Consider the following 15429-nt stretch of genomic DNA (forward strand, 5'->3'; position numbering starts at 1 on the left):
TCATTAATAAGTCTACATTTGGAAACACTTTATTCAGTTATAAATTAATTATAATAAATGCGTTAAGGTTTTGCATTAAAGCATCTTGCGATCTTATGTTGGAATTTGTTTTTGTTTTTCCTTCCCTATTTATTTATAAAGGTAACATCAAAGATAGTTTGACATATATTATTTTATGTTTTTTGCTACTTTTTCTTACATTGCTGTAATGAATATTAAGACTAAAACAAATTAATTACAATTGAATTACAGAAATTCTGGTTGACCTCCCTTGCAACTTCAACGAACCATATGTATGTGGATATCGCATAGACAGCATAAATGGATCAATGTTTAGATGGATGATTGGCCAAGGCAGCACGCTCTCAATCGATACGAGACCCCATAGTGATGGTGAAGGTCGACAAGATGGTAAGGGCAGATTACTCTTACAGCTTTTCTGACTTAACAGCAGAACTTCAGAATTAAAATTAAATCTCCGTAATCTAAGGGTCCTGTTCTCCTTTTTAATTTCTTGGAAATGTTTCTGATAATGAAAACATTCCCGGTATCCCCTGTACATTTATCGATCTTATACACAGGTTAAACCTTTGCTACTTCATTTGTGTTAACACAAATTAATAAATATAACCTTGGTCCTTACTGCAGGGAACTACATGTATGTCCAAGGATCAAATTCTACCTTCGGTAATGTTACTACGCTGTGCTTTCCACCCGTATCAACGGCTTCCATGGAAACGCCGACACTTCGTTTCATGTATCATATGAAGGGAGGTGTGGGCAGTCTCTCATATGTTATCAATGGCAACATGAACTGGACACGCTCAGGACATCAGGACGGAAACTGGTTGCATGCCTGTCAATCTGTTCCGGTCGACTCCAATCTACAAATCTGCTTCCAAGCCACGGCAAGCCAATATGGCGATGTTATAGCTCTGGATGAGGTTGCCATCACGGATAAAGAATGCAAAGGTAAATTATTATGTGATGATTTCAGCTACATTAAGTGTATTTGTCCTATTACACATAAATACTTACAGGAAAGAAACTTCACAATTGAGATACTTTGGAAACCATTCATATCCACCATTAAAAATGCCATATACATGTGTAATATTAAGGTTATTGGTGAACCAATTAAGTCAAATAGGTATATTTATGGTCATATAAGAATTTATAACATTGTCTTTTGAAAATAAAATTAAACAAATGATGGCCTTGAAATGTATCCCTTAAGACGATCAAAGGTTTGCTATTTAGCCTTGTATTTTATTAAATGTATTGATCTTTGGATCTTGTTCAGTTTTTGCGGGCCATGATAATGTTAATGTTTTATGACCTGAAAAGAATATAAATACGCAAATTCGTTATTTTCCTCAACTTCACATGAACTTTTCTCAAATTTATGGAGCATCTTGAAAGTTGAAAATTAACATCTATCCAATTTCTTACCTGTCTGTATATTGAGCAGTTCTATAACGGGTACAGTATACATGACCATTACTCTCCCCAACAAATGGAAATAATGGCAATGGCAAGAATATGTGATAACTGTTAAACAATCAAAATTGCATATTATACCTATTCGTGGGCTTAGAGTAAAACTATCTAATGTCCATTATTCTGGAAAATTTAATACTCATAAAGTCATTGTTAATGCCTTTTTAATGGGATATTCAAGTTCAATATGTGAAATTTATGGATATTCAGTAATGGCCATAACAAATTTCGAGCAAGATTGCATGGCCTCTTTTAAGGGTTTATGGGTTTTAATGGAATACTAATTTTCTTACTGTTAAGTACCTATAAGGAATATGCCTGATGTAACGTTATCTCAATAAGTACACTACCCAGAATCGTACATGTCCAGAGAGTGTTTCCGTTGGACTTTTGATTCATTTAAATTTGAGCATTTTCCCCGGGGGTTGGATACATGTATAGCAATTTCGATATTTGTCAGAAACAGTTTCTGCTCAATCCATGTTTTGTATTTTGTGAAATGTATAGAGTTTGTAGTATTTTTATGATTAACAAACCCCCTGAAAGACACTTTAGCCATCATCAATGACAGCCCCTGATTATATGTAACGTGTTCAATAGCTATCAATATGATGCTAAAGGAGAAGGCTGATAATGGTTCACCAGCCTTAATACATATCAATATATTTAGCAACTAAATTGAATACTACGAATGAGCATATTATCTAAAGTTCATTGATATATATAGGGCATGCAGATATTCATTTCTCTTTAACTAGCTTTGGAGAGGCATACAGCCTCACGACAATATTATTTTGGTCTATATGTTCTCAACAGGAAAGGGTAACCACTTTTTACCATTATATAAGCCTGTGCATGATTGGGTAATCGTTGTGCAGTTTGTTCAAAATAATGAGTTAGATTGGCTGAATTTCCAGAAGAGGGATTAGATATGTAAACATTTAAATTTCAATTCCTCAGAACTATAAGAGATGCTGTTTCCTTTTTTTATAGCTCCCAACGGGACCTGTGACTTTGATACCTTGGACGATCTTTGTTGGTTTATCAGTACTTCTGATGGTCTACCCAGTGATATATGGCGTCAAACAAACCGAGATAATGATGACATTGATGCAGGTAAGTGGTTATATACTGTAATTCAATGACAGTTTTAGTTCATCTGGCCCAAAAATATCTGTCTATTCTGACAAACAGTTAAACCTAGAAAACAAAAAAAAATATATATCTTCCCCTCAATTTATCGCAAATATATTTAATAACGCCACCATTACTCTGGACAAATGGTTGCAGTATAACGCGTTTTTACTCAACTTGTAAAATATATAAGAAACAGGAAACCAACAAACATCCTTAATATTTGCCAGTTGACATAAAATATGGGCTGGATAAAGCAGTTCTTCTATACTTTTCAAGGAACTAGGAAACGCTGGTATATGAATAAGATGATAGTTCTGGAAATACTATGTTTAGGCCTTCTTAAAATGGAGTGAATGAATGATAAAAACGGAGTGAAATAATGATAAAAGGAGAGAATAAAGTATGGTATACATTGTTCTGTTTACAGGTTACGTGATGGCGTCAGTAGGCGATTATACTAACTCTCAACTACTGTCACCTCCGATACTGTCTCCAAAAGAAGGAGCGCATTGTCTGTCCTTTGACTACCATGTAAAAGCAGATACAGCGATGTGGTTTTCGGCTATCCTTTCTGTTCACGTCACACATAGGAATGGTAGCAGGGATCAGCTGCTTTCAATTAATGTAAAGCATGACATTGGTTGGAATCATGCCCAGACTGAATTCAATTTTGAACAGAATGATTTACTTCGTATTCTGTTTGCTAGAAGCCACAGCTCAGCAGCCATAGATAAGGTTAAAATTACACAAGGCGCTTGTCCTGCACTAGGTAAGCACAGTAAGGACAATTAAATTTGTGATCTAAAGCATCAAGTGCATGGTACTGCAATCGGTATCAGAAAACAGTTATCATTGTCAAAATACAGCAAATCGCATTGACGTCCATGGATCAATTTTCATCCATCTAATATGCTGTTAACTTTGCTGAGTATTAAAATCTTCGTGAAAACTTAGCATAGCAGTCTCAAGTTAAAAAAAAGCCGCATGTATGTTTACCCTAAGGCAAAGGAATATCAACTTTGTTCAAATACTTAAATTTGACCTGAGACCAACTAGAAGTAAAAACAGTTTGCTAGAATGAATGCATTAACATTTGTACAACCTTGACATTTGACCTCTGAATGATTGAGCCAAATAGTTGTGACCAGCAGCGTTTCTAACACACTTACTCATTTATCACATTCGATAGAGATTATCATGCAGAGACTTTACCAGTAAGAATATGGAATTTGTCCAAAATTATGACAAACCTTGTTTTTTCCCTTGTTAGTTGTATCGGTTTTGAGTTCAAATCAGTGTTTTGATGACAATTCGGTATTCATTTGGATTTTTTATATTCTATTTTCACCCACAAATTGCCATTTTAAAACTTTGTTTTGTAATTGCAGATTGTAAAGCTGATCAATTCAACTGTACGGAATGGTGTGTACCAGAAGAATGGCTATGTGACCAGTACTTAGATTGTGGTGGGGACGAAGATGAAGCAGGATGTGGTATGTTTACAAAATAATTGGTAGGGGGGACTGACTGTGGTAAATATATTGGATAGATGTAGAGGAGAGAGCAGATGTACAGGACAGACACACTAGATGAAGGTTTACAGGGGGAACACATTGTACCATTGATAGTGTGACAGGTATACAGGGAAACACATTGTATCATTGATATTGTGATAGGTATACAGGGGAGACACATTGTTATTGTGATAGGTATAGAGGGGAGACACATCGTAGCATTGATATTGTGATAGGTATACAGGGAGACACATTGTACAATTGATATTGTGATAGGTATAGAGGGGAGACACATCGTACCATTGATAGTGTGATAGGTATACAGAGGAGACACATTGTATCATTGATATTGTGATAGGTATACAGGGGAGACACATTGTATCATTGATATTGTGATAGGTATACAGGGGAGACACATCGTAGCATTGATATTGTGATAGTTATGCAGGGGAGACACATTGTATCATTGATATTGTGATAGATATACAGGGGAGACACATCGTATCATTGATATTGTGATAGGTATACAGGGGAGACACATCGTACCATTGATATTGTGATAGGTATACAAGGAGAAACATTGTACCATTGATATTGTGATAGGTATACAAGGAGAAACATTGTACCATTGATATTGTGATAGGTATGCAGGGGAGACACATTGTATCATTGATATTTTGATAGGTATACAGGAGACACATTGTACCATTGATATTGTGATAGGTATACATGGGAGACACATTGTACTATTGATATTGTGATAGGTATACAGGGGAGCCACATCGTACCATTGATATTGTGATAGGTATACATGGGAGACACATTGTACTATTGATATTGTGATAGGTATACAGGGGATACACATTGTATCATTGATATTGTGATACGTATACAGAAGAGACACATTGTATCATTGATATTATGATAGGTATACAGAGGAGACACATTGTACCATTGATATTGTGAGAGGTATACAGGGGAGACACATTGTATCATTGATAGTGTGATAGATATACAGGGGAGACACATCGTATCATCGATATTGTGATAGGTATACAGGGGAGACACATCGTAGCATTGATATTGTGATAGGTATACAGAGAAGACACATTGTATCATTGATATTGTGATACGTATACAGAAGAGACACATTGTATCATTGATATTGTGCTAGATATACAGGGGAGACACATCGTATCATCGATATTGTGATAGGTATACAGGGGAGACACACCGTACCATTGATATTGTGATAGGTATACATGGGAGACACATTGTACTATTGATATTGTGATAGGTATACAGGGGAGACACATTGTATCATTGATATTGTGATAGGTATACAGAAGAGACACATTGTATCATTGATATTGTGATAGGTATACAGGAGACACATTGTACCATTGATATTGTGATAGGTATACAGGGGAGACACATTGTATCATTGATATTGTGATAGGTATACAGGGGGGACATATTGTACCATTGATATTGTGATAGGTATACAGGGGAGACACATTTTATCATTGATATTGTGATAGGTATACAGGGGGGACATATTGTACCATTGATATTGTGATAAGTATACAGGGGAGACACATTGTATCATTGATATTGTGATAGGTATGCAGGGGAGACACATTGTATCATTGATATTGTGATAGGTATACAGGGAGACACATTGTACCATTGATAGTGTGATAGGTATACAGGGGGGAAACATTGTTCCATTGATATTGTGATAGGTATACAGGGAGACACATTGTACCATTGATAGTGTGATAGGTATACAGGGGAGACACATTGTATCATTGATATTGTGATAGGTATGCAGGGGAGACACATTGTATCATTGATATTGTGATAGGTATGCAGGGGAGACACATTGTATCATTGATATTGTGATAGGTATACAGAAGAGACACATTGTATCATTGATATTGTGATAGGTATACAGGGAGACACATTGTATCATTGATATTGTGACAGGTATACAGGAGAGACACATTGTACCATTGATATTGTGATAGGTATACAAGGAGAAACATTGTACCATTGATATTGTGATAGGTATACAGAGGAGACACATTGTATCATTGATATTGTGATAGGTATACAGGGAGACACATTGTACCATTGATATTGTGATAGGTATACAGGGGGAAACATTGTAGCATTGATATTGTGATATGTATACAGGGGGGAAACATTGTAGCATTGATATTGTGATAGGTATACAGAGGAGACACACTGTATCATTGATATTGTGATAGGTATACAGAGGAGACGCATTGTACCATTGATATTGTGATAAGTATACAGGGAGACACATTGTACCATTGATATTGTGATAGGTATACAGGGGACACATTGTACCATTGATAGTGTGATAGGTTTACAGGGGGGAACCATTGTACCATTGATATTGTGATAGGTATACAGGGGAGACACATCGTACCATTGATATTGTGATATGTATACAGGGGGGAAACATTGTATCATTGATATTGTGATAGGTATACAGGAGACACATTGTACCATTGATATTGTGATAGGTATACAGGGAGACACATCGTACCATTGATATTGTGATATGTATACAGGGGGGAAACATTGTATCATTGATATTGTGATAGGTATACAGGGGGGAAACATTGTTCCATTGATATTGTGATAGGTATACAGGGGGGACACATTGTAGCATTGATATTTTTGACAATATGGACTATTTAGCTTGTGTAACAATCTAGTGTGAAATGTTTTGTGTTTTGTAGGTAGGGCGTTGGCGTGTGATTTCACTCATCCGTATCAGTGTGGATACAAGACACCATTAGACTCAGCCTTTGGCCTTAATCGAATACGTACAATGTGGGCTGGAACAAAAACCGTCTTTGGTAATGACGAAATAACTAGAGAGATCAATGAAGGTAAGATGTTGTTGTTGAAAGTTATTTCAAATTTGTGATTTGTGACTCAAGATGTATAACAATTAGTCACTTGGTGTCACTAGAGTAAGGCTCGTGATAATAATAGGTTGGGTTGACTGTGCCCCTTCTATAAACATTATGGTATCACTAGTGTTTGACTAATTATATAGCTTTAAAAACAGTGTTATCACTAAGAATTAGACTCAAGGCGTCACTGGTGTTTTACTCATGTTGTCTTTAGTGTTTAACTCCTTTTATCACTTAATTATTCCATTAAAAATCTATTATGTGTAGAATGTGCAGTTGAGTAAACTGAAGTAAAAAAGAAACCTGAATATAAACATGTAGAACTATCCTGATTTTAGAACTCCATAAAAGCGATATCATGACCTACTATCAATTTGTGTTACAGACTACTTCATGGGCTTGTACGGTGAATTCATTCCATCTGAGATAGACATGGAATCTCCAATAATGAGCGTTGGTGAACAGTCCTGCTTTCACTTTTCCTACCTTGGGAATATAGAAAGTTTACTTGTGACCGAAATCAATGGCGGATCGTTCAATGACAGCGCGTTTGCCTCACCATCAGATTGGAGATCAGGCCAGGTAATAATTGTCAAGAGTCATGATATTTGGCTTGTGAGCTGCTGCGGTTATTCTGGTTTTAATGTATACACCTTTAAATAACTACAAATTGAGTTTTTCAAATGTGTTAAAAATAAATATACAATACAAATAAAATATATTGGCTTTAATGTTCAGTAGCTTGATGAAGTACAGAGCTTCATTATCGTATACATTTTGTTTATATAACTAGCATTGATGTTCTTTCAAAGTCATGTGTCAAAAATGAAAAACCATTTAATAGCTGGCAAAAAAATTAACCTCGGGTGGTCGGCTGGCTCAGTGGATAGCGCACCCGACATTAACCGCGACGGCCGGGGTTCGATTCACCGTTCCCTAACACGTTGGTTTTCTGCGGGTACACCGGTTTCATTCCTCATTATGACTTTCTGCAGTGAGAAATAAACAGTATCTATCCTGTTTGATTTTGTTGTTTTAATATAAATAATGTTTATATCATTTAATCATCAATTAACAGCAACTGTGCATTCATTTGTCTCGTGAAATTTACGTGTAGGTGCAGTTATCGTTTGGAATAGAAGGAAAACAAGAGGTGAAATTCGAGATAACTACTGATTCTTCGAGTCAAGACTACAGCTACGTTGGATTGGACAGTTTCTACCTAACTTCAGGGAAGTGTCCCAAAGATCTTGGTAATTTAGTTTATATATTTTTCACATATTTTTCAGTTTGTCTTCAGTTTATAAATTGTATGTTCCATAATTTTTCAAAAAGTTTTCCACAGCTAAGAAGTCATGTTCTAACTAATGCTCAGCCTTTGGATTACTTTGCCATGTTTTATATTCGAATACAGTTTGCTTTCCCCAGCAACTCGTGATTTTTTTTCCAATAAGGAAGACAAATTAAGAAATATCTTCCCAATTGTGATACAAACAAATCCTTAGTTTCCCTTATTATTGTAGAAATGTTAACAGACTTATTGAAAATAAGTAGAAAAAAACAACGATGAGCATATTTTGAATGTATTTAAGAAATAAGCATATATATGTATACCTGGTAAACATAATAAATATTGCAAATCCATTATATGATACTGCTTCTAAATCACACACATGTACCAACTCACAATGCTGTTAGGAAAGTAATACTAATGATGTTATGAATAAAATGTATTTCTTTAATATTTTTGACGGCATTAAACATAGCTTTATTCAAATATGCTATAAATCGTGTTTGACAGAAAGTTAATTGAAATACCATCATAAATGTTAACAAGATTCATTGAAATATCCTGTAATACTAAATGCATGTTTAAGGGAGCAAACCTTTATACAAATCAATGTTTATGTTTGTCTGGAAGTGTGTCACAATTTTATGAGAAATGATAAATATTTTTGAAAAATACCTATCAAATTGTAAAATAAAAAACGTTGTCTTAGCATGTGCTTACTTACGATATAATTGACGCGATTTTCAGATTGTGGAGCTGGTCACTACTGTGAGGTCGACTATAAATGTATCCCTAAGTTAGGGATGTGTGACGGGAAGACTGACTGCAGTGACGGTTCTGATGAGTTATGTGGTGAGCCAATATGTCATGTCAATTTCTCACTTATATAGTGTGCGGTAATTTCTTACTAATATCCAGAGATAATTGTATGACTGTTGTCTTTATCAAAGTCCTGATTGGCCTTCTTACGAGACAAAAGATATGATATAAATCGAGAGTCATTTGTGTGAATGCTTTCCATTGATTGGATGTGTGTGCTAGCGTGCTTATATTTTACATGGTCCTTCGGGGATCTTTCATAGATCACCCCTGCAGGTCGGGGATCGATAATAGAATACACCTGCTCTTACCTACTGCATGTATCGTAAGAGGCGACTAATGTTGGGACCCCCTGCGGATTGGGGATTTGCTTTTGTGCCCTCTACTAAATAAATCTGCTGCACCCATTTCAATATTTGGGATCTTTATATTTCTTTCTACTTCCTACATCCTTTTATTTTCTAGCACCTTGCTTGGCAACACCTCTCTTTTGACTTTAATGTTGAGCGTTCGCCCAAGACAGGAAGGCAATGGGTTCTGTCCCCAGATCCGAACAAACAAAAGTCATTAAAATGGTAGTTGTTATTCCCTGCTTAACGTTCAGTATTTAGGGTAATGGCAACAACTAGTTCACCCGTTGTTAATATAATGTGACCGGGGGGAGTGGTGTGCTGGGTGCCTTCGGTATGGTATTTCAGTGAGACAGCACTATAAAGTCGGCATCAGATCCGCTCTATCACAAGCAGGCAAATACACCAACATACTCTGTCTAAGGAACACACACACCTGCACGCTGACAAACTAGCACACATGGAGGCACGTCTTGAAATGACCTTAGCTGTTTATAGGACGTTAAACAAAATAAAACCAAACCAATCTTTCATAGATGCGATGCAGCCATTTTTCATTTTTCAATTTCTTTAAGTTAACATTTTCATCCTCATCACCAGGTTAACGTTTTGTGATGCTTTCAATATCAGTATAGCAATACTGCTAAATTTTCCTTGATATTTTGGTAGATTTGACATATTGCTTCTAAAGAAAAACAGGCAAGCACTAGGCATCTTTTACATGTACACCATCTACACATTTATAACGCCTGAAAAATATCAGTATCGACACTTGGCTTCTAAAATATGAGAATATGAGAATTTGAGAATATCTTTGCATTTCAGATGCATTTGTCCCACTTTACTAAGCTTTCTAATGAACACTGTTAAATAAAAGGTACATGACATTGAAAAATCATCTGATAAAAGTCTAAACTTGAGCAAAATGATTGCATTCTCAATTAACTTTATGGTCTTTTAACAATATAAACAATTACTCGTTGTTTGACTTGCAGAAACTTCCATCAGCTGTAATTTTGAGCATCCATTTATTTGCGGATATACACATGATATTCCGTGGCAGTGGCGCGCGGCTCATAGATTCCATTTACCGAATGCGGACCATACCTACCAACATCATCAGAATCTTTCAGGTAATAGAATGAGGATAACACAGAGCCAAATTAAACACTCAGGTGAAAATGTATGTGATGAAGGAAGGATATACCTACATCTCAAATAGAAATGTAGATGATGAAGTAAGGACATGCCCACATTTCAGGTAAAAACTGGAGGTGATGAAGTTAGGACTTACCTACATGTACATCTCCGGCACAAATTGAGGTGATGAATTAAGATCATACCTGGTAACTGAACCTTAGAACTCACATATGCTTTAAGGTTTAAAAGCCCCATACCTACTTGGTTCACTAATTCCCTGTTTGGGGTTGAGTAAAGTTAAATATTAATTTATATAAAAAATAACGAAATGTGGTCTGATGGACAAATTTCAGAAGAAAAAAATTCAAACTCGGTCAGGTTTACATCACAGTATGGCGGTTTTGATGCATGACAAATGAAGACACTAACCACAACCAACCCCTATGTCCGTAGGTAAGGCTTAATAGGTCAAAGCAGCTGCAAATTCATCAACCTTCTTCAAACCTAATACTCTCAGGATCAAATACTTTTCATGAAATTGCAGTGAGATGGTACCCCATTGGTTTTTGTCAGTTTTTTCAGTAATTGGACCCTTACACATTGTCATCTGAATTCTCAAAGAGAAGAGAAACTTTAAATTCCACATGAAATTTTACCTGTATTCTCAGGGAGGTATAGCTCAAATGACTTGCTTTAGAAAGATAAGACTCCATACAGCTTTTCAACTTTATGTAGTAATACATAAGTGCTAATAAATATCTTTTCAGTATGCTCATTTTCTTTACGCAGGACACTACATATATATTGAGAAAAATGATAAGGTCACGTACAGCCTTGATTCCCCAAACCAGTTTGTCAGTGGCGGCTGTGTGTCATTTTATTACAACATGGAGGAAGGCATTACTGCTGAATTGCATGTCTTCATTTCTGAGAATAATACAGAATCACTGGTCATGATTGACAATGGCGAAATGATCAGGCGAGATGAATGGATATTCGCCCAATTCCCATTGCCGACAGGATATGAAAGGAATGTAAGCATTCGATTTCAATTCACTGGTGACCTGGTGATCATTTATCCTGGAAGCCTAGCCATCGATGATGTAATGTACAGGAACGAAACGTGTGATAAAATAGGTGAGTACTTCTGATTATTGTGTTTGTTGTGTTTGTTTGGAATTGATTGGCAGAACAAAAGACCCTTACCCATCATTTGATTGATGTTAGCCCAGTTTTGTGACGAGTCTGTGATAGAAATGAGTGAAGAGTTGATTTGGTTCCATTCCAATTTAATTTTTAGATATTTATATATTCATCTTTGCAAAGAGATTGAAATTTACTTATGAAATGTAGGCAGTAACCGATGAGTTCTTGCGATAGAAAATCTTAATCTTTTCATATCTATGAAATCAGGTTTATAAACCATAATTACGATGTGCGGTTCTACCAGATATACCACAAGCTTTACATATCAAATAACAACCATGTATACCGGATCACTATTTGAAATTGACTGTTTGTTACAAAAAAAGACGTAAAAATATGTATACAAAATCTGACATATCACACTTGTCTGAATTACCTGTACGTCTAATACCAAATAGTAAGGCTTCTGTGACTATTGAAGGAGTGGGACAAAACTGCATCCTGGCCGCTTGAGTAAGGATGTGGTAAGGTAACTCTTGCACACTCAACCTAGACTCAATGCGGCCAACCCCGACCTATTGATGAAAAATATCAACCTTACATTAACGAAATGGAATAAAAAAAAAAAAAATATCATGTCCTTTTATTTTTTTTACTGATTGGGAAATTTTGAAATCGCATGATTAACTATTTGATATTTTTTTAATATATGTACATAACTTGTATGCAAGCTTCATACACATACAGTTGTGCATGCGGTTAATTTATTATGATGATCTCTTTATACATGCTGCTATCAAAGCTTGTACATTTGTGTTTAAATTGAAATTCATTTATATTTTTCCAGCATTAACTTAAAATTAATCTTTTGATTTTGTACCCATTTCCCAGGGTGGTCTTGAAGATAGTTTTTCATATAACAAGCAAATTCTGTAGGTTATATTTAATATCACTAAAACAAATTTCTAAACACAAATACATATACGTTGTATATTATGACTTTCTATTCAGATCACCATGGTATAGTGATAGAAAATCAATTGCATTCAAACAAAGCTGCTATATGTTGTCCTCATTTCGTTGTCAGCCAGAAAAAACATTAACAAACATTCAGTCCATATTTTCAGAGATGCGGGTCATCTTTATCCTCATGAACTATAAAACAGGAACGGTTTAATGGCGTCAGTTTCAGGAACTGATTGGGAACCCTGATTCTTAACAAATATTTGAATTTTCATGAGTTTTAATGAATTCTTTTGTATCACAACTTGCCTTTATCTATACCCCACCTGATTTTCACTAAATCAACAACCCTTGTAGTTTTACCAGTATTTTCAATTACCTCCTACACATATTCACCTGTATTTTCACTGACCTTTTACTTGTTTGGTATTTGCAGAACTTTTGTGATCAGCTTCCCGTGCTGTTTACCTTAAAGTGACCTACAAGTGACCTACAAGTGACCTACTTTTTCAATGAACTTACCGTGTTATTTTGTTGTTTCGGTGACCTTCTTCTGTAGTTTTTCCCCCTGTATTTTAGTAATCAGTTACCCGTGTAGTTAAACCGATCAGCTTCTCTTGTATTTTCACCTGTAGTTTAGTCATTAGCTACACTGGTATTTTTAAATGTGTTTTAATGATTTACCCTGGCAAATGTTCCTGTAATATAGTGACCTTCAATTCAATTCAGTTCAGTTTATTCTGTTTATAATACGAAGTATAGAGAAACACATTTACAAGATAATTTACAATACAGTTGTTTATAAGCTAAGTCACACAAGACCAATCTTATCAATATTATTCAAACAATTCATATCACCTTCTGCCATGCCGGTTACCTGTATTTTCAGTGAGGTGTGAAAATTCTAGCTTCCAATGTGAATCTGGTGATTTCTGTATCCCATACAACATGGAGAGGGATGGTGTGGAGGATTGCCCAGACGGATCTGATGGGACACCTTATATAGATGACTTTATTCCAACGACAGGTCGTACGTAATCAATAGATTCTAGAAACTTTCCAGCAGATTACCGTACAAAGTTATCAGATTCTTGAAGCATTTGAGCAAATAACCGTATGTAATTATCTGATTATCGAAATATTCCAGCAGATAACCTTTGATAATTGTAATATTCTTCAAAGTATTCAAGTAGATTATCGTCCTTAATAACCATTCTCAAAGTATTCCAGTAGATTACCGTCCTTAATAACCATTCTCAAAGTACTCCAGCAGATTATTGTCATATTCTTCAAGTATTTAAGCTGACAACCGTTCATAATCACCAGATGCCTTCAGTATTTCAACAGATTATAGTATTCAAGCAGATTACTATAAGTAATTGTCATATTCCTCATGCATTCAAGCTGACAACCGTTCATAATCACAAGATTCTTTAAGAATTTCAGCAGATTACCATAATTAATTGACATATTCTTAAAGTATTCGAGCTGATAACCGTCGCTAATATACAGGTTGTTTAAGCATTCTGGGCATATTACTGTACACAGTTAAAGATTCTTCAAATATCCCAGCAGATCACTGTACATAATCAAATATTCTTTAAGCATTCTAGTAGATCACTGTACATAATTAAATCTTCTTTAAGCATTCTCGTATATCACTGTACATAATTGAATATTCTTTAAGCATTCTAGTAGATCACTGTACATGATTTGATTCAATATTCTTTCGGCATTCTAGTAGATCACTGTACACAATGAGAGATTCTTCAAGCATTTTAGTAGATCACTGTACATAATTAGATATTATTTAAGCATTCTAGCGGATCACTGTACATAATTAAATATTATTTAAGCATTCTAGCAGACCACTGTACATAATCAAATATTCTTTAAGCATTCTAGCGGATCACTGTACATAATTAAATATTATTTAAGCATTCTAGCAGACCACTGTACATAATCAAATATTCTTTAAGCATTCTAGTAGATCACTGTACATAATTAAATATTCTTTAAGCATTCTAGTAGATCACTGTACATAATTTAATATTCTTTTAGCATTCTAGCAGATCACTGTACATAATTAAATATTCTATAATCATTCTAGTAGATCACTGTACATAATCAAATATTCTTTAAGCATTCTAGCGGATCACTGTACATAATTAAATATCCTTTAAGCATTCTAGTAGATCACTGTACATAATTTAATATTCTTTTAGCATTCTAGCAGATCACTGTACATAATTAAATATTCTATAATCATTCTAGTAGATCACTGTCCATAATCAAATATTCTTTAAGCATTCTAGTAGATCACTGTAGATAATTTAATATTCTTTTAGCATTCTAGCAGATCACTGTACATAATTAAATATTCTGTAATCATTCTAGTAGATCACTGTACATAATCAAATATTCTTTAAGCATTCTAGCGGATCACTGTACATAATTAAATATCCTTTAAGCATTCTAGTAGATCACTGTAGATAATTTAATATTCTTTTAGCATTCTAGCAGATCACTGTACATAATTACATATCATTCAAGCATTCTAGTAGATCACTGTACATAATTTAATATTCTTTTAGCATTCTAGCAGATCACTGTAC

The 15429-nt window shown here is 35.0% G+C and overlaps 1 protein-coding gene across 1 annotated transcript in view; it reads left to right on the forward strand.

The window, feature by feature from the left end:
- The window catches only part of LOC110445369, a gene marked incomplete at its 5' end in the record, with an annotated part of 208636 nt that overhangs the window by 133625 nt on the left and 59582 nt on the right, over positions 1 to 15429 (forward strand). The window contains 12 exons of the mRNA XM_021489943.1: positions 253 to 411; positions 649 to 972; positions 2494 to 2616; positions 3065 to 3406; positions 4026 to 4130; positions 6926 to 7078; positions 7491 to 7687; positions 8223 to 8358; positions 9144 to 9248; positions 10561 to 10698; positions 11495 to 11842; positions 13704 to 13844. Coding sequence (XP_021345618.1) covers positions 253 to 411; positions 649 to 972; positions 2494 to 2616; positions 3065 to 3406; positions 4026 to 4130; positions 6926 to 7078; positions 7491 to 7687; positions 8223 to 8358; positions 9144 to 9248; positions 10561 to 10698; positions 11495 to 11842; positions 13704 to 13844 — 2271 coding nt within the window. The remainder of the gene's footprint in view (positions 1 to 252; positions 412 to 648; positions 973 to 2493; positions 2617 to 3064; positions 3407 to 4025; positions 4131 to 6925; positions 7079 to 7490; positions 7688 to 8222; positions 8359 to 9143; positions 9249 to 10560; positions 10699 to 11494; positions 11843 to 13703; positions 13845 to 15429) is intronic.

Source organism: Mizuhopecten yessoensis, unplaced genomic scaffold (genome assembly GCF_002113885.1).
Source record: "Mizuhopecten yessoensis strain PY_sf001 unplaced genomic scaffold, ASM211388v2 scaffold2249, whole genome shotgun sequence".
NCBI classification, from domain to species: Eukaryota; Metazoa; Mollusca; class Bivalvia; order Pectinida; family Pectinidae; genus Mizuhopecten; species Mizuhopecten yessoensis.